The sequence below is a fragment of the Nicrophorus vespilloides genome, unplaced genomic scaffold, assembly GCF_001412225.1.
Source record: "Nicrophorus vespilloides isolate i.1.1-1 unplaced genomic scaffold, Nicve_v1.0, whole genome shotgun sequence".
Lineage (NCBI taxonomy): Eukaryota > Metazoa > Arthropoda > Insecta > Coleoptera > Silphidae > Nicrophorus > Nicrophorus vespilloides.
The window spans coordinates 289353-314309 of NW_017099685.1; the positions used below are offsets into that span (position 1 = coordinate 289353).

Below are 24957 nucleotides of genomic sequence, written 5' to 3' on the forward strand. Positions count from 1 at the left end.
TTGTAACTAAATTCTTCTACATAATTTATTTCAGGATTTAGTGCTTGTTCCGATTACACGGCCAATTTTATTTACGACTTCTCTAACTACATATAAATATTCACAATTGAAGAATTAGATTTGTAATTATAACTTTTATTTGGTACAAACGATTTCATTTGAAATTCATTGAACGGAGGCGCTTTACTTTTGCCGAACAATACGCTTAATTAAACTTCATTCATCGCAGCAACCCCCCAATAAAATGTGCGTGAAAAACTTCCAAAGAAAATTCGCATTATAATTTTCGGTCCATAAATACAAACCGAAATAACCAACCATTTCGTTCCTGTTCATCGGGTTTTTGCACAGTTTTCATCTTATATTTATTACAGAAAAATAGAACTTACTCTCTTCTCCATTCGTGACTGCACATTCTGGTATTCGGCTTACAATATTGCTTAAATTACTTTGAGAATCGGAATTATCATTATTAATTGGTCCATTTTCTGAAAACAAGAAAAATCGTAAAATTAAAATATGTCAGAAGAATCAGTATAAACAAATACAAGTCTATACATTGTAGGGTCAATACTTACACTTAATAAAATTAATTTACCAATTTTTTTTATATATAAAACTCTCATAAATTATATTCAAAAATTATTGATTTTTGTCTATAAATAATGGAAGTTGTAATATTGAAATTTGGTATAAAAATTGCAAGTTGATTTAAAATATGTTTATTAATCTCTAAATACTAAAGTAGCAAGCGTAATAAACAATATTACATGTAATATCTTATATATTATATTATGCCTTAAAATCTAATATCTTATATCTAAGTTCACAAGAATTTGGTTAAATTACATTAAATAATTATAGAAAATTTAAAATTTCAGCCACAAGAACAAATTATTCATCTAAAATATTTATGAATTCCCTAAACGTTTTTCCGATGTATTTGCAGATGTAGTGTTTCATTTCAAGGGGCAGATCTTTCAGGCAGGCGGCTGGATACTTGTTCTTCGTGTGTATATCCATTTTCGCTGGAAAAGCAATAGAATTCTTGAAATTAACTGCCAGCATTCTAATATTCTGGAAGAACATCTTGCTGTTGGTTTCCAGAACGAAAAGGCGGCAGTCGACGGGCATAGTGTATCGACCGCACACGTTCGATACACAATTAATAATGAGATCCTCCTGACTGGGAATGCAGACGATACTGCAATAGTCCTGCATGAAAGCGAAATCGACGCGGTATGTGCCATCCGAGGCACGTTTCCAATCAGTGGGCATGCAAGTGGCTAAATCCAGGATTTGCCGCAGGTCAAATGTTAGACTCCTATGTTTCCCGGCTTTTGCGGACGGCACAAAACCCTCCTCGAGCATCATCAAATATACCAGACAGACAATGATGTCCTTCGAGTTCAGCGTCAACATCCGATTCTTCACCAGCTCTTGTTCCAACCTCGAAAAGCTCTCGGGACAGAGCCCAGTGATCATCTCTTCCACCGACAGCACTGCAAAAGAAAGAAAACGCTTCAAATTTTAAAAGACAACTTACATTTAAACATGTATTTCGGGGAAATGAAGTGGACTTCGTGAAGACACAACAAATTTTGTGTTCTAAAATGTATCATTTATGATTGCCGTTGAAATTATGGATTTTACTTACTAGCTTTCCAGATAACGACACTTAACACAATAGACAAACTGAACTAATAACTTGAATGCAGAATGCTTAGTAACCAAGATTAAACATCCTGCATACATAAAAAAAACATTGTTATTATTATTAGTAAATAGATATCGTGACTATTATTAGTACGTAATTGTGAATTCTTCTATACTTCCTAAATTTCGGTTAGTTGTTTGTTATTGAATTAGTTCAAAGAAATATATATATAATACAAATCACTATAAGTGTGTCAATCGTGAATTTGTGCCGCAATTAATTAGTTCATTAAAATGTACAATCTGGACGGCTTATTATTTGCTCCAACGCATGACTCATAACATGTTTATAACATTAGCATTCTCTTCTATTTATGTTAGTAATTTTATTCAAGCTGCTGGTCGTATATGTATAATGTAAATAAATAAATACGACATATGCGCTTTGTTCTAGTAAGTGGATTGCTTTTCGCTTTCAATCTGCATTACACGTTTAGACTCGCAATGAAATGCATACGTATCAAAGACCCTTAGAGACAAATCCATGAAAGGTCAGAGGTTACTCAGTAATATTTTTTTACATTATTTATATTGTAATCATACAAATCCGTGCTCTGTAATGTTTAAAGCAGTTAATTACAACTAATTACTCTCTCCGTGTTTACAAAGTTATGGGTGCTTTCCATAAGTTGTTTTCGTTGTTTCTATGGACAATAAAACTGATATTTGTCTATTACAAGTATTTGTTGCACGTTGCACACGCATGTTGGTAACATTGCGTACACATAGAGGCTGCAGAATGCGTGTGCAGCGCATTTTTTAGTTGAATAACCTGTTGATTAATTTTCAATTGGCCGAACAACCGAATCGAAAACATGCAACAGCACGCAGTAGCAACCTATGCCAAAATCAGAGGCGACGCGACATCCGCGCACCGTGCATATTTTGCTCCTTCTTTGCTCTGTTCTTTTTCTCCTTTCCGCAACTACCAGCAAAACTATTTACTAAATGCCAAATGTTATGAGTCATACGGGGGATACGTTCACCAAAATTTTCCTAACCTAGTTCTGCAGTTATCCGGACAACAATAACTGCACCTGCAGAGTATTTCGTCCAGAGGCTGAAGAACTTCTTAAGCCTAGAGGCCTCGTCTACCGAGAGATACTACACATAGGTAATTTAACTATGTGAGCGGTTTTGAGTTTAGGAACAGATGTTTGAAGGGCTCTGGAGGATGCAACGAAGGACACCAAGTTCTGGATGCTTAATTTATTAATTTACCTTTATCAGTCTTTTCTTCCTTCGCACAACCCGATTCCGCCGGCGTCGTTTTCTGCTTCGGGACATTCGTATTATTCACTGATACCGAACTGTCACTACATTCCGCCATATTTAAAAGTTACTGGTCAGTGTTTTCAGTTTTGAAAATAGTTTGCGGTTATGTGTGACGCCGCACGGCCTCTCGATGCACTGAAACCTTCTACAGTAAAACCTGTATTGCTGGTCTACAAATGTAGGCAACTTGTCTCATTGTTAAAACAGACGTGTTGCATATACATCCCAGTTGAAATTCCATAACAAAATGCATTAACTTAGGCAACTACAGGAACCTTCCATGATAAAACTATAAAAGGTAATCCAGCAGGGTAGTAACCAGGTTACAGCTATTTTTACATGTAAAAAAATGTTGGAAAAGATAATTCAATGAGGCAAGAAAGAAGAACAGTTTCGAACATATTTATAATTCGGTATAAGAAAACTTTTTCTTCATCTGTTACTTCTAGTTCAAGCGGAGGTATGCAACTTAGCTCCCACTTTGCTCTGCATGTTGCCAGTTTATAGCTTTTTATTTTTTCTTCCAAGTTTATATGACGAATTCATAACGGTAAGAAAAGAATTCGGAACTAATTTCAAATATTTACTTAGTATATGAAAACTTTTTCTTCTTCTGTTCCTTGTACTTTAAGCGGAGGTATGCAACTTAGCTTCCATTTTGCTCTGCATGTTGCCAGTTTATAGCTTTTTATTGTGTCTTCCAAGTTTATATGATGAATTCGGAACTAATTTCAAATATTTACTTAGTATAAGAAAACGTTTTCTTCTTCTGTTCCTTATACTTTAAGCGGAGATATGCAACTTAGCTTTTTATGTTGCCAGTTTGTGGCTTTTTACTTTTTCTTCCAAGTTGATATGTCTAATTCATAGCAGTAAGAGAGAATTCGAAACAAATTTCAAATATCTACTTAGTATAATAACACTTTTATGAAATTGCATCCAGTTTCAAATCTTTTCCTCTTGTATCTTATCAATGGCGTATGTGAAAAGCGTTTAACATTGATTTTCTATAAATTATATCAAATATTTCTTTCTTTATTTACTTTAATTAACATATATTTTTATCATGGGAACCCTCCATAATCATAATTTGAATACGAAATATTTTAATGAACTGCGTCTTAGAAAATCAAAGTTCCAATCAAAATAGTTTTTCTAATTTCTCTAATATTACTACTTTATACCATAGTATCAATACTTCAAATATTCAAAAATATTATAAAAAAAACAACAATTTGAATAATACAAATTATATATTGTACCTAAATTTATAACTTTATGTTATAAATTAAAACAATAAGTAGATTAGGCCTTATTGAAGACAGACTAGAGAATTGACAAAAATTTGATATTTAAATCATTTATTTGGAATATAGGAAATTTTGTGTAGTATTAAGGAAAAACAACATAATTATAATGGCAATGTTTACCTTATAAATAAAGATTTATTTAATCACAAAACAGTATTTTATAAAAAAGAACACCACCTTCATGAAGTCAATAAATCTAGAAGTTCCTAAAACAGAAAAAAATAACATTAATAAGCAATATCAATAGGAGTGATTCATTTAAATTTACATGAAGCAAATTTATAGTTAAATTAACTTACTTGGAAAGGATTCCATCTTTCTTGGCCAATCTGACAATGCAATCATCAGATTCTCCCATCCTGCGGATAGCACCACAGAGAGCATAGCTCTTGGAGGTGTCGGTCATCCTGCCAGTTTGTGGGTTAACATCAACCAAGCTGATTTGGATGGAAGCATGATCCTTAGCATGGATGATCCTGTTGCTAGCAGAACTGTAAAAGAAAATACAATTTCTTTAATAAATCTATCAATGTTAAAGCTTAACAAAGAGATTATGAATCTACTAATAAACATGCATTTCAGTGGTACAAGCATGGAGTAATGTTTATATACATTAAAGGTTATGTTTAAGACATAAACATGTAAATATTCTAGTGATACAAGCATCAATATAAGCTTAAAATTATTTCAATAAGTATTGAAGGGATTAGTAATAACTTAAAGGCATAAAGTCTAATTGGATGTGTAATTTCTAGTTTTTAAACAATTATACAGAAATTCGTTCTGGATTTTGAAATTTTGTAGAATTACTTTACAAAATACTACAAATTACGTTACTAAATATTAAAAATAATACACGTGGTAAGTGTATAAGTAAAGTACATACCATTTCCTTGGGCAGTACAAGTCAACACATTCACCGGCGTCGTTTTCCATTTTGTTGGTTTATCTAAAATACGTAAACGAATTAGTTTTGGCTTATTGGAACATTTAAAACACAATAATTAACAGATATTGAAAACTTACGGGTTTAGGTGAAAACACGAGGTCTTGCTTGCAAAATGGCTGCAGTTGAAAAGAATATTTCGGTTGTGGACACCGTGCAAGACTACCAACATCAGGCATCACCATGATATTCGGCGCCAAATTTGATTTTCTCTCCAATTTTCTTGATAATATACATTTAAACATACAGTTATTCATTTATAAGATAATTTATCAAATATTAATAGTGGTATTTAAATAATTTTTGATTTATACTAATTGAATAAGCTAATAGTTGAGTAGTAAATATATAGAAAAATATGGTTATGTTATTATATAATATATATAAAATCTTTATGATTATTGACAATTGTATTAAAATTAGTTAATTATTTATAGTAATTAAACCATATGTATATTTTTTTATATAACTGAGTTGACTGAGTTATGATCAGCGCCACCTCTTGGAAAATATTTCACTACTATTTCAAATTTTAATTAATTTTAAATTGTATAATTATTATTTTTGTCTTATCTATAAAAAAATGTTGTTGTTTATAAAGTTTAATTATTTTCACTAACAAAATAGAGAATTTAGTTATGTTTTCTAGCATCAATCAGATTAAGAATTCTTCCAAATAAGTATACAAGTGAATTACGTAATGACATTTATTTTATTATGAGCTAAGGCAACTGCGAATTGGCTCGCTGTAAATGTGGGATACTCAACAATTGGTCGCTATATCATGTTAAAAATAGAACGCAATGTATATTAGTACTATTTTCGTAACTTCCGAAATGTTTTGCTTCACTCATACATCATCTTCTGTTTAGACGCGTGCACAAGGTGTCGATTCTGTCGTACTTCATATGCGCGAAGTTCGCTTTAATTTACACAAGGATCGAGCTTCGTCCTTACCTTACCGCAACAAAATCAATTTGTCGCCTATAATATAAATGCTCGTTAATTGAGCGAATCTTCGGCATTCTATTATTAATAGAATGCTAAAACCATGCGCAGTCCTCGGAAGAGCGCGTGAAAGCAGGCTCCAAAGCAGCCACTCAATATTTCTTCAAACACACACACTCAATATCCTGCGACCCGCCGACGCTGCAGGACTAGCGGGCGAAGCGGACACCTGCGTTATCCTGCCGGCAGTACATATGTGATCCTGAGTCCTGTGACAACAAAACAAAAGATATATATATATAAACAATATAAACACCTTGCGAGTTTCTATCATGTCATTGAAGGTAAATTCTAAGATTTTTTTTAATTGATCATTTTAAGCTTACTCTAATAATTACAATAGGTGCACGTCTATAAATTTATAAAAATCCATCGCTAAACAATGAAAGTAAACTATTTTTTTTATCATTGTTTAAAACACTTTTTTTTGTATATATTACTAAAAATTCTCTAATTAATTTTGCTTAATATTGCATGAAGCATAGCTTTTAATAAGTTCATTGTTAAGTGAAATATGTGCATACATTTTCTACGATATTGCTAAATATATGCATCACGCAAATTGAGCTCGTATTATTTAAAGTTTAATGTTATTGTTGCTCGTTCCAATGCTAGTGTTTGCGTTCCCGCGGAATGCATTTACCTTTCTGCGACGTTTACGTAATTGTTAGGAAAACACTTGTAAAATATGCCGCACGGCTGTCTGCTTCTCTATCGACTGATCTTTTGATGTGTTTTATGCGGAATGAAACACGCGAAAGGTCACAACGTTTCGAACAATATAATTTCCCTTACATCTAGATTTTTTCTTGATGATTTTAAGGGCACGATCAATGCAAAGATTACCATAATCATGAATTTTATAGTGCAATGAGAATAACACAATTATTTTCGTTTTGCATTTCCAGCTAAAAACTATAGAACAAACAAAAAAAATCTTATCGTTGATAATATACAGACAATGCTATTACTTTATTTAAACAATCAAAGCAAACACTAGTTTATTAATTGTTTGTTCAACTAAAGTGCATAGTGTTTCTATATCGTGTATGAAAAAGACGAAAATTGTATTTTTGAGAAATCAATACGACACAGCCGCACTTCCCATGAATTCCCATAAATTCTCTTATATTCAATCGAGTTATGTTGAGTAGTATTTTCTATAAATTTAATAATAATAAAAAAAAGCTTTAGCAAATAAATTGCATATGCGGAGAAAAAGCAAATGAATAACAACTAAACAGCATTGGATGAAAGTTTATTTTCCATGTAAATGTAAAGTTGTTTTGAAAACACGTTCGTCGCAAAAAATATTTGTTGTTTGTTTCGAGTTCAGTACAAAATTGAAGATAATTAGAAACCGCAGAATTACATAACATGATTGATTGTGTATGAGTACATTCCGAGCCACGGCCGTAATCCATACCTGTGTTGCAATATGAAAAATTGTAATTTGAATTAAATTTTGTTTATTTATGTAGATTTTTTTTTAAAGATTTTTATTAATTTTGTTTGTAGAAAGAATCGCTGTCGGATGTGCAGCTACATCAGGCTGCGATGCGAGGCGATGTAGAAGGAGTGAGGAAGATCATCGACAGCGGAAAAGTCCACATAGATTCTAGAGACAAGGTAAGCCAATCCAATTAAGAAGCTAGTCCGTGACAACAAACTCGAGTGGAATCTGTATAGAGAAGAGAACGGTTCGCGCCGTGTTATTTATCCTTATTTCCGAGCATCAATGACATAACACTCGGCACAACAGATAGATAGATTACGAAAGTTGAACTGCATATTTGCAGGAGTTTATTAAATAATCCACGGAGATTGGAATTCCACGGACTATTGAACTAGCGAGGAAACGCGACGAAGGAAATGCCTTTCGCCTAATTAGGATGTAAATCAGGCGATGTAAATCGGAGGAAACGTAACGTAAATCATATGCGAGCGAGCGTGCAATTATAAATATGATTCGGAAGAAAATGAACACAGAAACGTTACGCAACGATGTGAACGAAATCACGGTCCCGTTGCGGGCAGCGAGAGAGAGCGAGATTTTCTGTTTGCGGTTTTATTTGTATCCGGACGGATCGAAAACATATACACACACACAAATAAATTTCCATTCTTCGAGTGCAGTTGATCGTTCCAATTCCAGGACTTTCTCTCGCGGAAAGAAAAAAATGCGTTCGCTAATTGCAATTGTATTTGCTGCGTGCCCATCCACGTGCGATTGACGAGGAATGCGCGCTCCACTCTCGTTAATCATTGATGTTGAATTTAATAGGCATATCGCGCGCCGGTGAAATTGCATTTGCACGAACCGCCGCATATATTGCATAAGGATTGATGCGAAAGTCGCGCCGCAGCTCTAAATTCAAAGAGGAACATGCAATTTGCGGTGATCATTGTTCTAGCCTTGGCATCAAAACGCGCGAATCAATGGTGCCCTTAATGTTTCTCTCGGCGTTGTTGTTGTTATTATTTTATTCTTTTCATTCTAACTGGTGCAGAATGTATTTTTAGCCGGTGAATAGGTTCGAAAGTAGGTCATAAAATATAGTTTGCACTTAAAATAAACTGCAGTATTAAAAAAGCGTATTCCTTGGAGGATGTCTTTAATACTTTTCTATTTTTTTTTTGTTACTTTATCAGGAAGGTACGACTCCTTTGATTCTCGCCTCTGCGAACGGTCATCTCGAGTGCGTCAAAGAGTTATTGGACCAAGGAGCAGATGCGGCCGCATGTCGCGTGGTAATTATCCAATTTCGGGTCCGATTAACGGTAATACTCATCCTCGCTCATTTCAGACAGGCACAACGGCGCTCTTTTTTGCTGCCCAATGCGGTTTCTACGAAATCGTCCAACTCCTTTTGGACAATGGAGCACCAGTGGATTCCACAAGCGTGGTTAGTATCAGTGGCAATCGAAATCCTGACAACCATAATATCGAAAGTATCAAAATCCCGACAAACATAATCCCGACTGTATCAAAATCCCGATTGTATCAAAATCCCGACTATATCAAAATCCCAACTGTATCATAATCCCGACTGTATCAAAAAGCCGACTGTAACAAAATCCCTACTGCATCAAAATCCCGACTGTATAAAAATCCCGTTAATATCTTTTAGTATACAAATTTTTACAATAACATTTTAAAATTATTCCAGAGCGTAGTCACCATCTACTACATTTTGATAACTTCAAAATAAAATAATATTTTTATTATAAAAAAGTAAACAAAACTTTTTTTTGATATAGTCGGGATCATGGTTGTCAGGATTTCAATATAGACCCGTTAGTACACAACTATTATAATTTTTTGTTGTTGTTATTTTTCAACGTTACAAACATACGAAACGAATCTGAAAAGTTGAACGACCGGCTCTTCGATTAATGAAAAAATAATAATGTAGCTCTGTTGCATAACGAAACCGTTAATTACGACCACTTTTGTTGCCGCTTAACCTGGATTCGCTTTGGCTTACTTTTTTTCTCTATCTTTCTTGTTTTCCTCAGGACGGCGGAAGTCCGCTCTTCGTCGCGTGCCAATGCGGACACATGGACATCGTCAAAGAATTGGTGGAACGAGGTGCCAAAATTAACACGCACATGAAGGTATGCACTATTTTTTTAAATTTGAGTTTAGTAGAACTCAACAGTTTAAGAAGTATCGAAAATAAGAGAAAGTTTTCTTATTTGTTTTGGAAGAGAATTGATTCAGATTAATACTACGTGATGTTTAAAAGATATATAAAAGTGAAAAGCAATTGTGTAGGTGAGAATGATTAATTTCATAATATGAATTTCACGTTACAAATGTTGCATAAAGACGATAAAACAAGTTTTAATTATATATTTTATTAATAAATTCCTTGTATTGCACTTGAACTATTTCAATTTTGGTAAATTCAAGTTATATATATATATAAGATATTAAAGCTAAGAAAAAGTTTTTGGTGTTTGTAATAGATGATTCGGGATAAATCTGTGGTTACGTGAGGTGAAAAAGGTTGGATTTTGCGGGATATAAAAGTGAAAAGTGGTCGAAAGGTGTAAGTGGAAAGTATTGATTTCGTGTTTTACTTGAATCACAAACATTATTACATTACATTACAAATTACGATAATTGCGGTAGTACAAGACTTTTTGAATTATATATTTGAATAAGCAAAATGCATGTTTTGGTTTCGTTTATCTTTTGAGTATAAATCAATGATTTTTATTAATTTCAAATTATATATAGTAAACATTTTCTCTAAAATCAAAAGTCTACAAAATAAAGTAAATAAATTGAAAAAAAAAACATATTTTTCAAAATATTTTTTAACAAAAAATATATTTCTCAAAGAAAGTCTCAGTGTGAATAACAAATCATGGATGATAACACACTTCCAAGAAATCCTAGAAGGAAGGGTTTTATTATTATCTGGTATATCGAATACAATAGCTTATTGTATTTAGTCATGTCGACAATCTTATGCTTTATAAGTTTTGTATTGACTCTGAAACTCGTGCTGAAGATATTCCAAGATTATTACTAAAGCTGTACCGATCCACCAATTATTTTTATCGATGACTTTCTTTGCGTTATTTTATGCAAAAAAAAATAACAGACCATTCCTTTCACGTGCACTTCTATCGACATTACGTAAGTGAAACGACGATTGAATAACATCAAGATTAATTAAAATGTATTGAGAGTGAGTTATTTTTGTATTTCGTAAACTACGAATCAATAACAAGAAGTAGTTTAAAGACACTTTTCGTTATTAACGTAATCCATTCTCAAGAGACACCTTCGTTTTGCTTGTAAAGGAAGTTGAACACGCTAAGGCAACATTTATTTATTGACTTTAGTTCTTCGAATACGTGTCATATTTTTTTTTTTAATTCTGTTATTTATTTCAGGACAAAGCGACGCCGTTATTCATCGCTGCCCAAAATGGACATTACAGAATACTGATTTACCTTTTGGCGCAAGGCTTCGAACCGGACACCAGAAGAACCGATGGTGCAACGCCTCTGTGGATCGCGGCCCAAATGGGCCATGACCATATAGTTGCGCAACTGCTGAAGGCAGGTGCAAGAGTGGATGCAGCAAGACACGTAAGTCTAAAAATTATGTTCGCAAAACTCAATGGGACCGAACGGTTTCCTGCTCAGAAACATCTCATGCCAAGAATTGTAAATTCGTATTAAAATGCATTCCAAAATCGGGCGTACACATAACATCTGATATTATATAATTATTATACGAATTGGGGAAAATTTGGAGCCTACAAGGAAAATCCGGTTTCTTTCGAAATATTTGGATGTTTCAGGGCCGCGCGACGGTTGTATTAATTTCTCTAACCGATGGAATTTCACTTGAATGAAGATTCATTTGCGTCTTTCCCAATTATTTCTTTATATCTTTGCTGTAATCTAATTTGATTTGTATGTTTTTACAGGACGGAGCGACGCCGTTGTTCAAAGCCTCTCACAAAGGTCACTCGGCCGTTGTTAATGAACTGCTTAAATATAGTCCCTCATTGGGTTTGCTTCCGGTAAGTGCGTTATTTTTGGCATTCCATTTATCTTCATGCACTCACAGCAATATTCTCTAAGAAAATAATATTATTTCTATATTTAATGTTTGCAGAATGGGGAGAGCGCTTTGCATGCGGCTGCTCTCGTCGGTTGTCTTCCGGTGTGCAAACAACTTGTGGCCGCCGGTGCAGATCCGAACCTGAGGAACCAAGAAGGATACGTGCCCGCAGATTTGTCATACAACAGTCGCTTCATCATCGTCGGAGATTACCTGAAGAACTCGGTGAAGAGGATCAAATGACATAGGGTCCAGGAGATTGGATCATTCTTTCCAATCGAGATATCATCGCCCACCGGCTAATCTAAAATTGTGATACAAATCATTTAAAAGAAGTACATCTACAACACAGAGAAACAGACTCGATTCACGAAAATAAACTACACTTACATCACCAACCAATTATTTCCATGTATCAACACATCACATGTGATATATATAAATAATCGTGATTTTGTTACATTTTTCATTTTCAACAAAGTCGATTGATATTTTCGCGCACTGTTTATATTGCTTCCTAATTATTTGTACACTTAAGGCCGGTTTTCTCGTTAATTTGTTTTTTTTTCGAAGTGCGACTTTCTCATTAAAAAAATATAAACTGTTAACTACGACGGATATTCGTTAAAGCCTTGCAGTCTTTAAGAAAAGTGGAAGAAGTCAACACGACGAAGGAAGGTGCAGATGTTTTCCTTTTTTTTTATTAAATTTGTGTTGATAATTGTACCGTGAATTTTTTAACTTGTGTTATTTTTACCAAAACTAAAAATAATTAACCATTTCTTGTTACATATTAGTTGTTTTATTTTATTTAAAAAAATAATCCCAAAACAGGCATTTTGAGGGTAAGTTTATAAAAATAGGGGACTCAAAGGTAATGGAGAACATTTCAATTGCTTCGGTAACTCAAGGTCATTGATTTACATGACAATTGCTGCACATCTAGAGATGTTTCAACTGTGAAATTAAAGCAATTCAACGTATGTAAGCATCGGAGAATCATGAAAACGTGAGAGTTGAGATTATATCCAAATATAACGAAATATAATGTAAATAATTTGGTTCCTTTTTGTTATGTAGACAGTTTGTTTTATACTAGTTTCTACAAATATATATTAATTAGCATTGATAGATGCACAAGGTTTCCATTTTTTTTTTCATGACGAAACTATAAATAAGCGTGCTAATTGTTGCTCGCCTAACATTAGTAAAGGCGATTGGAGCGAGTCAGACTACAGTAAAACGGAAATTCTTTCTAGTTTAGGTTGCATATGTACCTTTCTGATGATATCAAAATCGCTTTATTGATTGATTTATGATTTTGAAACAAAATGGTAAATAATAAACTACACACTTTTCATTTTATTTTTCAATAAATGTTTATTTTTCAGCACAGTATTAAGTTTATATCTATACATCTACTCCTTCCTATGATATATACTTGTTTTATGTAAGTATAGAAAAATAACGTTTTATTTGTAGAAGAGGTGGGCTTATCAGGCGTGATAAGCGGTGATTCGATAGTACCAGGTGACGATGCCAACGAAGGATCGGCTGAGCGAATTGCAGGTGAATACAATGAATACACTCGACAAAAAAAAGCGCTAAATAATGGATAATTAGGAGGAAGCTCTTTTCGTGGAGAATGAAGGTAAAAAGAAAAGTAAAAAGAAATCTTCGACGGAAAATCAGCGTCGGAGCGTCTTCGAAGAACCGGAGATCGTAACGCAATGGATCAATACCATCGAGAGAAACACCGACGATTGCGAGCGGATTCTGAGCAGCTTAGCAAATGTAACATCCGCAAGTAATTATCATTTGAATTAACAAAGCGACACAATCGTAAGCAACAAACATTTGTAGAAGAACAGGAGAAATTGTACTCGACTTTCAAGGATTCCGAGGCAATTTCGTACAACATTGCAACGAAGTTGAAGAAATTTCGTGAAGACCTGAATAGCGTTGAACCAGAAAAACGATCTACCAATTACAGAATGAAATATGTCCAATATAATTTGATAAATTCTCGATTCAAGAGCGTTTTAGAGAAGCACCAGAACTGCGTGCAGAAACATCACGACATCAGGAAAGAGATTCTACAAAAATGCAATGCAATAGTAAGCGGAAAAGCGTTCAGCGAGGAAGATTTAAATAATGATTTAGATTCGGTGGAATGTCAGATGTTTATACAAGATGTAAGTACACCTTTTTTTATAAAAACAAAATGTCCTATTAAAAGATCTTTTAGTATCTGAAAGAAGAAAAGGAAGCTCGCGAACAATTGATTGATATAGAAGCCAGACATAAAGAACTTTTAACAATAGAGTCGCATTTGATGGAAGTTAAAACTTTGTTCATGAAGATGGCTGTTTTAGTCGCAGAACAGGTAAATTTAAAGGTATGATTTAGGTGGTTTGAGTAAATGTTATTTCTTAATTTGTAGCAAGAGAACATAAACCGTATTCAATACCATGCCGAGAATGCGAACGAGTACCTAGGTCAAACTGTTAAAGATTTGGAAAGTGCTAGAAGAAGAAAGAAAAAACATCGAGTATGTATACTTCTTTATTTTGTAAATACGAAGATTTAACTGATTTACTTTACAGAAATGGACCACGGTCGCAATCATTGCCGGAATTGTTATTTTTTTAATTATTTTGCTAATAATATTTGTTTGACATCATTTAGTTTAATTGGATTTTTAAATGTCCAATTGCGAGTTAGTAATATGAATAATAAAGATGATTTTTTAAGAAATATTAATTAAGTTTAATTTGAAAGTTTATAATAAAATACTACAAAATTATAATTGTATTGTTTAATGTTGTTGTCTTATATAACAAATTATTGCAGATTAATATCAAAAGTAAATTAATTAAATTTAAGAATTGTTTACTAACAAGTAGCAAGTAAATTGTAAAGGTTATGTTTAAATTCAGACAATCAGGTTGGCCAAAATAACAGAATACGTGACACTGACGCACCAGATAACACAGAATTTAACTAGATAACATAGTTTTGCTTATTTCCATTTGTTTATAAGCCTTCTATACTTGATAATGTGCGGCACGAAACCTTGACATCTAATAAAACCATAAAAATGCTGAATCTAGACGATTTTAAGGACTTTATAGCAGTTTCAGCATCAATCTGTACAATTCTGCAATTTCTCTCTGGAACGTAAGTGGTTACCAGTTCATATTAGCTTCACGTTACACCGTTCTTTTAGCCTGGTGTGCCAAAACTTTGTGCAAAAAGGAAGCACAGGTGACATATCTGCATTCCCTTTCATTAGTGGATGTTTATCAACCAGCTTGTGGCTTCGATATGGATTTATAATACAGGAAAGATCCATAATTTTAGTCAACACTATTGGTGCTACACTCTTTTTTGCTTATGTTTTAACATTCTACTTTTACAGTATTAAAAAAGTAAGTTGTGTTAAAGACTTGAGAGATCATCATTAAATTATATTGTTTGCAGTGGGCTGTTGTAAGGCAATTCCTCCTATGCATGCTGATTTTGATAGCAATACTTTTCTATTCCTCAACTGGAAATGAATCTGATGAGAAAGAATTAGAAGCTGTTCGCAGTCATATAGGCACTCTATGCTGCATCATGACTATAATTTTCTTTGCTGCACCATTCTCCACATTAATGCATGTTATTAAAGTGAAAAGCTCAGAGAGCATGCCATTTCCACTTATCTTGACAAGCTTTCTAGTTTCATGTCAGTGGTATGCATATGGTTTAATAATTAAAGATCAGTTTGTCCAGGTAAATCATACAGAAAATAATATAATTCTCTTATTGAATAGCTTTAACATTTCAGATTCCTAACTTCTTAGGCAGTGTTTTATCTGCCATTCAGCTATCTCTGTTCTGTTTATATCCAACAAAATACAAACCACTGGATCAGATTTAAGTGGGAGAATAATTGTTATTTATTGAATAAAGGATAATTATTTTAAGACTGGAATTTAATTAGTTAAGTATATTTGTGTCATCAAATTACTTAGTGTTCAATAAAAATACTTTTTTAATAAATATGTCCATAAAATTATAAATATTTTAAGCAACACCCTATGTTTTAACCTTTCAGTTACTGTTTGGGAACTATATGTACTTTTCACTTGCTGAAGACTCTTGGTTTAATTTCTATCTAATATTTGTTTATACTGCTTTGCTCTTTGATCTTATTACATTAGTATCTAATTTTCTATAAGAAACTAGACACATTCTACAAAAAGTGGAAGTATGCAACTTAACTCACACCTTACATTACACTTAATGGCAGAATTATATGTCGACAAGTGCGCCATCTCAATGGCCAAACAAGAATGTTTTCATAAGCTGTGCTTCTCCTGTAAATGTCATTAGGATTTGAACTGCACGTGTATTCGTTTACTAACCTAAGAAAACATTAGAAGTTAGCTATGGTGAAAGTGAAAAACAAGAAACGAAACACGGCTGAGTCCGTGAACGATAAAAAAGCTTCAAAGAACAAGAAAGTATTAAATCCCTTTGAGGTCCACATAAACAAAGAGAAAATAAGAGTGCTTGGGAAAAAAGCCAAGAATGATAGAGGTTTGCCTGGTGTGTCTCGTGCCAAAGCCTTGCAGAAGAGGAAGAACACCATTTTACCAGAATACAAAGTGCAAAATAAAAGCAACCAGTTCACAGATAAGCGTATTGGGGAGAAGAACAGATCACTTTCTGCAGATGAAAAGTCTATAGCTAGATACACAGCAGTGCGAATGAATCAACACAAGAAGAAATCCATTTATAATTTGGCTGATGATGAGGTGTTGACACACAAGGGTCAAACACTTAGTGAGATTGAAAAGTTTGAAGATGTACCACATTCAGATGATGATGATGATGAAGTGGATGGGCAGAGGAACTCTGGAAGACTGGATTCCAGTTTTGTGGAAGATGCTCATTTCGGTGGTGGTATGTTGAAGAAAGCAGATGGTGCAAAATCTCATAAAGATTTAATTGAGCAACTGATAATGGAATCAAAGAAAAGGAAAGCTGAGATGCAAAAACAAAAGATGGCAAACTCTGATTTAACTGATAAATTGGACAGTGAGTGGAAAGATCTTTTACCTATTGTGACGAATAGCAACAAGAAGGAGGAGGAACTTGCTGCTGCTAAAGTTGATGATTATGATAAAGTGATGAGGGAGCTAAAATTTGAAGCTAGGGGAACTCCTTCAGATAAACTCAAGACTGAAGATGATATTGCTAAAGAAGAAAAGGACAAATTGGAAAGGTAAGTTTAATCTTCTAATTAGTATTTAAGGTGGTGATATTTTTCTTAAATTATTGGGTATTAATTATTATATTTATTTTAGATTAGAACGTGAAAGGTTGGAGCGCATGAAGGGCAATGTGTTTGACGCTGCATCAACTAAAATTGTACATCGTAGCGCTGATGATTTGGACGACAATTTTGCATATGATTCAGACACTCCTGATGTTACTTTATCATACAATGATGGAAAATCTAATGTACCAATGGAAGATGAAGACAAGGAGGAAGAAAACGAAAATGAAGATGTTGAAGAAGAAGTTGAGGAAGAAGAATTGGAAACAGAATCAGAAGATGATATGTCTGACTTGAAGGAGGATGAAGAAAGCAGTAGTGAGGATGAGGATATCCCCATTGTAGAAGCTAAAGTCCTCAGCAAGAAGGAATCTGCAACTAAATTGATCAATGGCAAACATAAGTTGGACGAACCCGAGGAGGATGAAACGAAGAGATCAAAATTGGATATCAAAGATCCTGAAAAAATCAAGGAAGATTTGATGTTTAGAAAGGAAATGATGGAAGAAGCCAGGAAAGAGCTTCCATACACTTTTGCATTGCCAGAGAATTATGAGCAACTTCAAGAACTTCTCAAAGACAAACCTAGTCACCATCAAAGTGTTATAATTGAAAGGATGATCAAATGCAATCATCCTAGTCTTAAAGAAGGTAACAAGGATGAGCTCGGACATCTTTTTGCGTATCTGCTTCAACATCTGAGCGATATTTGTTGCGACATTGAAGATTGCAAAGATGTTAAGCATTGTTTTGATGTATTTGCATGCATGACGCCACAATTCTTTGATTTGGCCCAGTTGAATCCAGAGACCTCTCATCGGTCTCTCATAGAAGTTTTCAAAGAGAAGCAGGCAGAATATAGGAAAAAGCCAACAAAATTCCCGACCGTCGAAGTCTTATTATATTTGAAGTTAGGAAGCTGTCTGTTTTCGACTTCTGATTTTAGACATCTTGTGGTTACTCCTAGCTTAGTATTTATGGAACAAATGCTGACCTGGTGCAAGGCAAAAACCAGGGCTAACGTTGCATATGGACTATTTTTGGTTTCATTAATTGCAGAGGTATTATCATTGTTTATAGTTTACTAATTACCATTAATACTATTTTACCTTTCAGTACACTACATTATCAAAGCGATATTCTCCAGCGTCTATCAAATTCCTTTGCGGAATTCTGCATATGGCAATACCGAAGGTAACAGTGCGACAGATCAAAGTTCTTCCACCGTTCAAGCATATATCTTCCAGTCTTGTATTGGCAGAACAAGTGGAAACTTTTGACAATCCGAAACTGGACGTTACAGACTTGATAGATGTAAAAGACTTCGACGACGCTTTTAGGATTAAAGCGATCAACGTCTCTTTAGGTCTCTTGAAGTATTTTCACTCAAATTGTCAACCGCTATCCTCGTGTCCAGAAATCTTCGAAACGGCTTTCAATTATTTGAGCCAACTACCTAAAGAAAACTATCCGGAATCTTTAAGTAAATCGTTAAACAGTTTTCTGGAAACTTTAGATGAAGGCAAAAACAATAGAACTCTCGAATATGTTGTTATGGAGAAAAAGAAACCGAAAGCTCTGAGGTTGTACGAGCCAAATATAGTTAAAATATTCGATAGAAAAATGCATAAGTCTCAAAGCAAGGAGAAGGCAGAACGCGACAAATTGCTGCATAAAATTAAAAAGGAGAAGAAGGGTGCGATCCGAGAGATCAGGAGGGACAAAGCTTTCTTGGGAAGGGTTAAAATTAATCAAAAGATTCAAAGGTGCGTTTCCACTTCAATTTATTTCAATTCAATTGTATTTATTTATATTATTTTTTCAGTGATACCGTTCGCAAAGAGAAGGTTAAGAAGATTTATGCTGAGGCTGCTAGTCAGCAATGCGCTCTTAATGCTATGGACAGATACAATGAAGTCAGGAGTAAAAAGAGATGATATATTTAAATGGAAATTGTTATAAATATAATTAAGTAAAGTTATAAATAAATACATTATTTCATCATTAACTGAACGGTTGTTTATAAAGTAAAGTTAACACATCCTTATAAGTTATATTCCCATTAAATAAATTACAATTCCAAAAGAAATAATTTTAATAACATACATATTTATTGAAACTAACTTGCTTATAATTGAGCACTTCTTATGCAATAATAAAACATGAAAAAATTATGTAACTTTCGAATAATTATTATACGAGTTGCACAACTCCAGCCCGTACATGATTATTCAATAAAATAAGAGAGAAAATACATAATTTTCGAGTTATTAAGGGAAATTGAAAATATATATCAATCTGTGATTTTAACAAAATATAGTAAAAATAATCGCACCTTTCAAATATCTAGGTACTAGAATATTTTAGTGCACCTTATCTCCAGTTAATGATTCTTGTTGAATTATCTTGAAAATAAATAAAACGTGAAGACGGTTTTGATATTTTAATAGTTTTATTGGAAATGTGAGATTTTCAGCATTAATTTGACTATTCGTTGATATAATTTGCTTTCTTAGTTGTCAAGTAATTGAAAATGAGAAGACATTTGAAAATAGTTCAAATTTTAATGGAAATGAATACAATGAAACATACATTTGTGTGAACTTGGTTGTCTATGTAACATAACTTAAAATATAATTAAAACTTCATATTTGTAAATAGTTTTCCATTTATTTCATTTACAAAGTATCTCGCAATAAATGTTATGTCATTATCAATTATATAAAATAAAAATTAGTCCATTCTGCAAAAACTATATATGAATCTTTGAATACTTAAGATATTTACGAAAATTATTATAGGTTTAATGTGAATATGAAAAGGAAGATTAGTTAGATAAACATTTTACTGAAATAAATGTACTTAGTAACAAATATAAAACGATTTCATTAGCATCATTGAAATTCCACAAACATTACAAAAAGATGATTTAGTTGCATGTGAAATTTGCCTGTAGGTCATTCAAATACGGGAGTAAGTTTAACATAAATAACTTATTTTCGCTCCTGAACTAACAATTATTTCGTTTTCTTAAAATTTTTCTTATTCTTGTACTGTGCTTTTCCTTTCGCTGGACTTGCGTTCGTTCCAGTTTTCTTTTCTGCATTTCCTTTCACCGGACTGGAATCTGACTTAGTGGGTCGCTTATTAAACTGTTTCTTCTTGTTGAATTTCTTATTTTTCGGCGATTTGTCTTCAGATTTATCCTTTTTATCGTCATTTTCGCTTTTCTGTTTCTTATTTGGAGATGCTGATGAACCTTTATTAAACTGTTTCTTCTTAACGAATTTATTTTTCGGCGATTTGTTGTCAGATTTATCCTTTTTATCTTCATTTTCGCGTTTCTGTTTCTTATTTGGTGATGATGATGAGTCATTATTCTCAGCTTTCCTTTTCTGTTTATTATTCTTTCCATTGGTCATCTGCTCCTTCTTCGGCGCTTCGTCTTCGGAAGATGATTGTTTCTTGTCATTACTGACTTCGTCTTCAGAAACAACCACTTTATCTGCATCGCTCGGAATTGAGTTAGAAATCTTCTTTAGTTTAGCTACAAAGAAACCGTCCATGTTGTGGGTGTGTGGATAAAATCTCTTCGTCATCTTTAATGATGGATGGAAACGATGATTGCGATAATTCGTGAAGCCATCAGTTCCAAAGTCCAGGCCAGTTTCTACAAGCTTCACGTTTCTCATTTTGAGTGCATAATCTACCACCCATTCATTTTCTTCTGGTAGAATTGAACAAGTAGAATATACGATATATCCGCCCGTCTGCGATTTTGCATTCACTGAATCTATCGCTGCCAATAATAATTGCCTCTGCAGAGTGAAACATCTCTGAAGATCAAGTTCATCTTTGCTCGCTTTCACGCTTGGATCTTTTGCGATAACTCCGGTACCAGTACAAGGAGCATCTAATATAACTCTATCAAATCCTTTGATAATATTAGGGAACTTGCGACCATCAACTGTTGTAATTACAGAATTGATTATTCCCATTCTGTGGAAATTTCCCACAACTGCTTTAATCCTAGATTCGTTAACATCATTAACGAACAAACATCCAGTGTTCTTCATTATTGCAGCAATATGAGAGGCCTTTCCACCTGGAGCAGCGCACATGTCTAAAATACGTTCATTCTCTTGTGGAGCCAAAGCCATTACTGGCAATAAACTGGAAGCGCCTTGGATCATGTAGTATCCAGCTAAATATTCTGGTGTTGCACCCATTGGTACTTGAGAGGAATAGATCACCAAGCCAACTTTAGACCACTTACCAATTGGATCTAAATTTACACCACGATTAATTAAAGCTGCAGCTAAATCCCTCCTCCTAGTCTTAAGACTGTTGGCTCTTATTGTCATAGGCCTTTGTACCTCAGATGCTTCTAAAAATTCTAGTAATTCATTCAAAGGAAACATTTGCATCAACTTATCCATCAAATATTCATTGTATGAATAGTATGCACACAGATCCTTTAGAAGTAATTCCAAATAATCTGTACGAGATCGGTTGGCATCCCTCAGTTTGCTAAAATCAGACAACACTACAATAACATCTCTAATCCTTTGCTGCACATCTTGCAATGTGAGCTGTTCAATATCGTAAGTCTCTGGAAATTCAAATTTCTCTTGATCCTTGATATTCAGCTGTAATTCTTCTTCGGCTTCTTTTTCCATTTGAGCCATTTCCTTCTTTAGTTTTTTACTTTCTTTTTCAATTGGTAACTCATCATCATCTTCAGCCTCTTCTTCTTCATTATCTTCATCATCTTTACTCACACCATATTCATCGTCTTCTTCAGATATATCAGAATCTTCATCATTATCTGCTTCCTCCTCTTCTTCTTCTTCCTCCATCTCTTCATTGTCACTGTCCTCTTCTTCATTATCTTCATCATCTTCACTCTCCTCAACAACTTGCTTCTTAGACTTACTTTGTTGTTTAGGCTTCAACCATGATTTGTTATCATCTGTGAAACCTGTAACCTCTTCCTCATTGTCACTCTCATCAACTTCCTCGGATTCACCTTCCATATCCTCATCAATACTGTCATTTTCCTCTGATTCTTCATCATCACTATTATACTTGCTGATTTGCTTCTTCTTCTTATTTTTATTCTTATTATTGACTTGTTTCTCTTTTGATTCCTTTTTTTTCTCTTCACGTTTTTTAGCTCTTAACTGTTGATGCCTACTTAACTTTTTGGGACCTTCATTATCTACAAATAATAACATTCTAAGTAGACAATAATTTAAAAATAGTACAAAGTTATATTACCTTTCAATGCAACTGGGATAATCGGTTCTCCCTGCTTCTTTGCCTTCTTACCAGGACCTTTCTTGACAAGAACTCCATCGTTGAATTTAGCTTTTCTTCCCATTTTGCTATTAACTTAACTCTAAAAACACGTGTATTTATTTGTAATTTGAATTATGAGGTTATGAAAGTTGTTTTCAGCGTGGTTAAGCGCTGCCTGCAACTGACAACTGGCAATGACTGGCAACTGACCAAAACTAAAATTACCATGTAATACCTAAATGTCGATGATGTATACTTTTTACCCAACAAATCATTGGTACCAACACTTGTTTTTTCATAAACTATTGAAATATTCATAGCAATGAACTCCAATGGAAGCCTTGCTTAATGTTAATTCCTTGTTTGGTGCTTAAAAAATCCTTTTTATATTTACTTACATATATTTCTTAAATTGCCGATATTGGATAAATAGTTTGGTATTTTGTATTGCTTAAACTTTCCCACACCCAAAAGAAATGTCATACGAACGTTGTCAGACTCTAATTAATTTGTTAAAGAGATTGCTTTTTGATGAAATTATTTAATGTTCAACATAAGCACGTGAAGAGATGCTTTAGATTGGGCCTCGCGACATCACGACCAACCAATTATTTTGTCTTCTGGATCAATCAACTACCATCTGGTAACACACAAAGCCCTGGAACAAGGTTATGTTAATGTTAATTTTTTCCACTTAAATATTAACATTTAGTATTATAGACGATGGCAGATAGCAATAATGGACAGGCAGATGAAGAGGACCTATATAATGTGACCATTTGGGCAATGAAGAGCAGTACCAAGAGCCTTCTATCTTCATTGCTTAATCCAATAAAGGTCATACCCACAGAGAAGGGGTTGCCACGGTAATTATATGATTAGTATAATTGCTCGTTAACATATTTATTGATTGAACTACTTTCAAAACAAATGTTTCGTGTTGTATCAGAAAGTACAAACAGCTGATTGCATGACTGGTTGCCTACTTGTTTTTTTTTAAGGTACTGGCTTGGATTGGCCGAGCTGATAGGCATTGGCGGCGAGAAGATACCGAATTTGAAAACGGAATTGGATCCGACCCTGAAGCTGCTCAACTTATGGGCGGAAAAGGACAAGACGCAAAGCACAATTCGAAATTTCCTCAAATATTTGGAGGAGTTGAATAGGTTTGATGTGATTTATGATATTAAAGATTACTTAGGTAATATTGAAAGTATTTGAAAATTTGTTTTTACTCTAAATATATAACTATGTGGTGTTTCAGAGGAGGACATTAAGCAACACAAAGAGCAAGCCAATGGGCAATGCAGTAGCACTAGTTTGAACACTGATAGGAAAATTTTAACTGTAGATGATGTTAGCAGGATTAGCCAGGGTTTAGAGCCACAGAATTATGATGCTTTTGTGTTGTTTGCCGACGAAGATATAAATTTTGCCACGCGGGTGATCGAGATGGAGAAGCAAAAGAACTTGAAGTTCTGCGTCAAAGACCGTGATTTGGTTGGTGGTGCTTTCGAACACGACACCATAATCAAGTTGATAGCGGAGCGTTGCAACCGATTAATTGTGATACTCTCTCCCGCGTTTTTGGCAAGCAATGAAAACAACTTTTTCCTCAGATTCGCTCAAGCCATTGGCATAGGTTACTATTACATTTTACAGATGATTTTACAATAATGACTTGCTAATTGCAGACCAGAAGATGAGGAAAGTGATTCCTTGCATGTATACGCCTTGCGAAGTGCCTTTCGAGCTCAAATGTTATGTTATACTCTATTACGATAGATCTAACAAATTATGGAATTTCTGGGACAAGTTATACAATTCCATAAAGATGTCCGAAAAGGAAGTGAAGAAGCCCAATTTAAACAGGTTTTGTTTTTTATACGGATGATCGCAAAAGGTCTTAATTTTGTTAATTTTAGGGCCGTGTCCCATCAAGCACCGTCCAAGAGTTTGTATAAACCTGCAATACCTGAAATTCAAGCAAATGGTTTGTCAAAATCAAAGAAGGAGGGTGTCAAGTTTAACAGCATGCAGAATTTAAACAATTGCGACAGTTCTACGGAGGAGGCAAACTCGGTAAAGGAGAAGAAATCAAGCGGGAAAAAAAGCTGGATTAAGAAGATACTGCCCTCTAGTAACAAGGCTAAAGCGGAAGGTCTGCAGGAAAAGGGGAAAAGGAAGTTCTGGCAACGGAACAGCAAGCGAAAAGTGGCCGAGGCTAATTGAATTTCGTACCAACTGCATATGGTTTCGGAGCAAATATTTTTGATACCCGAGTCGGACGTTTTTATTTTAGCGGAGAACTACAATATTTTTACTATGCGAGTGCATTTTCTCTACTTAATGTGATCATAACTCGGCTCATCTTGGAATGTTTCCATAGCCACACACTAAAGTTATCGCTTTACCAATTTTATTTTACATATACATACGTATTATGATGATATGCAGTAGAGACTCCACTGTTCCTCGTTAC

At 34.0% G+C, this 24957-nt stretch overlaps 8 protein-coding genes across 15 annotated transcripts in view; 5 read left to right on the top strand and 3 right to left on the bottom strand.

Moving 5' to 3' along the window:
• Positions 1-3094, bottom strand: part of LOC108565213 (phosphatase and actin regulator 1) — a 64460-nt gene extending 61366 nt beyond the window's left edge. For 2 of the 8 annotated variants that reach the window (XM_017924540.1, XM_017924539.1), the window contains exons 1-2: positions 2938-3091; positions 390-488 (exon numbers count right to left, since the gene is read on the bottom strand). In XM_017924540.1, the coding sequence (XP_017780029.1) occupies positions 390-488; positions 2938-3046 (208 nt within the window). In that variant the 5' untranslated portion in view covers positions 3047-3091. Of the gene's footprint in view, positions 1-389; positions 489-2937 lie in introns of all 8 variants that reach the window. The other 6 variants (XM_017924541.1, XM_017924542.1, XM_017924546.1 and 3 more) reach the window with 5 other exon arrangements.
• A 1308-nt stretch (positions 3095-4402) lies between these two features.
• On the bottom strand, positions 4403-5426 carry LOC108565204 (40S ribosomal protein S21). The gene is made up of 4 exons (XM_017924524.1): positions 5328-5426; positions 5188-5250; positions 4601-4792; positions 4403-4507 (listed from the first exon to the last, which is right to left on the bottom strand). Exons 2-4 carry the CDS (start codon positions 5235-5237, stop codon positions 4498-4500), a joined length of 252 nt encoding a protein of 83 aa, XP_017780013.1. The 5' UTR covers positions 5238-5250; positions 5328-5426; the 3' UTR covers positions 4403-4497.
• A 601-nt stretch (positions 5427-6027) lies between these two features.
• On the top strand, positions 6028-12138 carry LOC108565221 (ankyrin repeat domain-containing protein 29). Its single transcript, XM_017924561.1, has 8 exons — positions 6028-6539; positions 7774-7884; positions 8908-9006; positions 9063-9161; positions 9775-9873; positions 11167-11364; positions 11709-11804; positions 11900-12138. Exons 1-8 carry the CDS (start codon positions 6528-6530, stop codon positions 12086-12088), a joined length of 903 nt encoding a protein of 300 aa, XP_017780050.1. The 5' UTR covers positions 6028-6527; the 3' UTR covers positions 12089-12138.
• Positions 12139-12224: 86 nt separating this feature from the next.
• LOC108565222 (syntaxin-1A homolog) lies at positions 12225-14573 on the top strand. The gene is made up of 7 exons (XM_017924562.1): positions 12225-13179; positions 13237-13414; positions 13469-13652; positions 13709-14040; positions 14094-14231; positions 14289-14396; positions 14452-14573. The coding sequence occupies exons 2-7, from the start codon at positions 13382-13384 to the stop codon at positions 14521-14523; spliced, it is 867 nt and encodes a 288-aa protein (XP_017780051.1). The 5' UTR covers positions 12225-13179; positions 13237-13381; the 3' UTR covers positions 14524-14573.
• A 225-nt stretch (positions 14574-14798) lies between these two features.
• Positions 14799-15816, top strand: LOC108565203 (sugar transporter SWEET1). Its single transcript, XM_017924523.1, has 4 exons — positions 14799-15025; positions 15075-15276; positions 15329-15622; positions 15678-15816. The coding sequence occupies exons 1-4, from the start codon at positions 14946-14948 to the stop codon at positions 15768-15770; spliced, it is 669 nt and encodes a 222-aa protein (XP_017780012.1). The 5' UTR covers positions 14799-14945; the 3' UTR covers positions 15771-15816.
• A 392-nt stretch (positions 15817-16208) lies between these two features.
• LOC108565223 (nucleolar protein 14 homolog) lies at positions 16209-19120 on the top strand. The gene is made up of 4 exons (XM_017924563.1): positions 16209-17120; positions 17203-18235; positions 18291-18940; positions 19000-19120. The coding sequence occupies exons 1-4, from the start codon at positions 16282-16284 to the stop codon at positions 19109-19111; spliced, it is 2634 nt and encodes an 877-aa protein (XP_017780052.1). The 5' UTR covers positions 16209-16281; the 3' UTR covers positions 19112-19120.
• An 896-nt stretch (positions 19121-20016) lies between these two features.
• LOC108565219 (25S rRNA (cytosine-C(5))-methyltransferase nop2) lies at positions 20017-22674 on the bottom strand. The gene is made up of 2 exons (XM_017924559.1): positions 22455-22674; positions 20017-22395 (listed from the first exon to the last, which is right to left on the bottom strand). The coding sequence occupies exons 1-2, from the start codon at positions 22555-22557 to the stop codon at positions 20192-20194; spliced, it is 2307 nt and encodes a 768-aa protein (XP_017780048.1). The 5' UTR covers positions 22558-22674; the 3' UTR covers positions 20017-20191.
• A 262-nt stretch (positions 22675-22936) lies between these two features.
• On the top strand, positions 22937-24945 carry LOC108565220 (myeloid differentiation primary response protein MyD88-B). Its single transcript, XM_017924560.1, has 6 exons — positions 22937-23143; positions 23196-23341; positions 23477-23676; positions 23740-24117; positions 24170-24347; positions 24401-24945. The coding sequence occupies exons 2-6, from the start codon at positions 23199-23201 to the stop codon at positions 24705-24707; spliced, it is 1206 nt and encodes a 401-aa protein (XP_017780049.1). The 5' UTR covers positions 22937-23143; positions 23196-23198; the 3' UTR covers positions 24708-24945.
• Positions 24946-24957: the final 12 nt, after the last annotated feature.

Excerpts from the sequence above, each read along its gene's own strand:
- LOC108565204 (XM_017924524.1), bottom strand. The coding sequence starts at position 5,237 with ATGGAAAACGACGCCGGTGAATGTGTTGACTTGTACTGCCCAAGGAAA. Across the intron at positions 4,793-5,187 it reads TTGTACTGCCCAAGGAAATG|TTCTGCTAGCAACAGGATCA; the intron begins GTATGTACTTTA and ends TTTCTTTTACAG.
- LOC108565221 (XM_017924561.1), top strand. Across the intron at positions 7,885-8,907 it reads ACATAGATTCTAGAGACAAG|GAAGGTACGACTCCTTTGAT; the intron begins GTAAGCCAATCC and ends TTACTTTATCAG. Across the intron at positions 9,874-11,166 it reads AAATTAACACGCACATGAAG|GACAAAGCGACGCCGTTATT; the intron begins GTATGCACTATT and ends TATTTATTTCAG.
- LOC108565222 (XM_017924562.1), top strand. The coding sequence starts at position 13,382 with ATGCCAACGAAGGATCGGCTGAGCGAATTGCAG. Across the intron at positions 14,041-14,093 it reads GTCAGATGTTTATACAAGAT|TATCTGAAAGAAGAAAAGGA; the intron begins GTAAGTACACCT and ends AAGATCTTTTAG. Across the intron at positions 14,397-14,451 it reads GAAGAAAGAAAAAACATCGA|AAATGGACCACGGTCGCAAT; the intron begins GTATGTATACTT and ends TTTACTTTACAG.
- LOC108565203 (XM_017924523.1), top strand. The coding sequence starts at position 14,946 with ATGCTGAATCTAGACGATTTTAAGGACTTTATAGCAGTTTCAGCATCA. Across the intron at positions 15,026-15,074 it reads CTGCAATTTCTCTCTGGAAC|CCTGGTGTGCCAAAACTTTG; the intron begins GTAAGTGGTTAC and ends CCGTTCTTTTAG. Across the intron at positions 15,277-15,328 it reads ACTTTTACAGTATTAAAAAA|TGGGCTGTTGTAAGGCAATT; the intron begins GTAAGTTGTGTT and ends TATTGTTTGCAG.
- LOC108565223 (XM_017924563.1), top strand. The coding sequence starts at position 16,282 with ATGGTGAAAGTGAAAAACAAGAAACGAAACACGGCTGAGTCCGTGAAC. Across the intron at positions 18,236-18,290 it reads TGGTTTCATTAATTGCAGAG|TACACTACATTATCAAAGCG; the intron begins GTATTATCATTG and ends TTTACCTTTCAG. Across the intron at positions 18,941-18,999 it reads ATTAATCAAAAGATTCAAAG|TGATACCGTTCGCAAAGAGA; the intron begins GTGCGTTTCCAC and ends TTATTTTTTCAG.
- LOC108565219 (XM_017924559.1), bottom strand. The coding sequence starts at position 22,557 with ATGGGAAGAAAAGCTAAATTCAACGATGGAGTTCTTGTCAAGAAAGGT. Across the intron at positions 22,396-22,454 it reads TATCCCAGTTGCATTGAAAG|ATAATGAAGGTCCCAAAAAG; the intron begins GTAATATAACTT and ends TATTATTTGTAG.
- LOC108565220 (XM_017924560.1), top strand. The coding sequence starts at position 23,199 with ATGGCAGATAGCAATAATGGACAGGCAGATGAAGAGGACCTATATAAT. Across the intron at positions 23,677-23,739 it reads TGATATTAAAGATTACTTAG|AGGAGGACATTAAGCAACAC; the intron begins GTAATATTGAAA and ends GTGGTGTTTCAG. Across the intron at positions 24,348-24,400 it reads AAGAAGCCCAATTTAAACAG|GGCCGTGTCCCATCAAGCAC; the intron begins GTTTTGTTTTTT and ends TGTTAATTTTAG.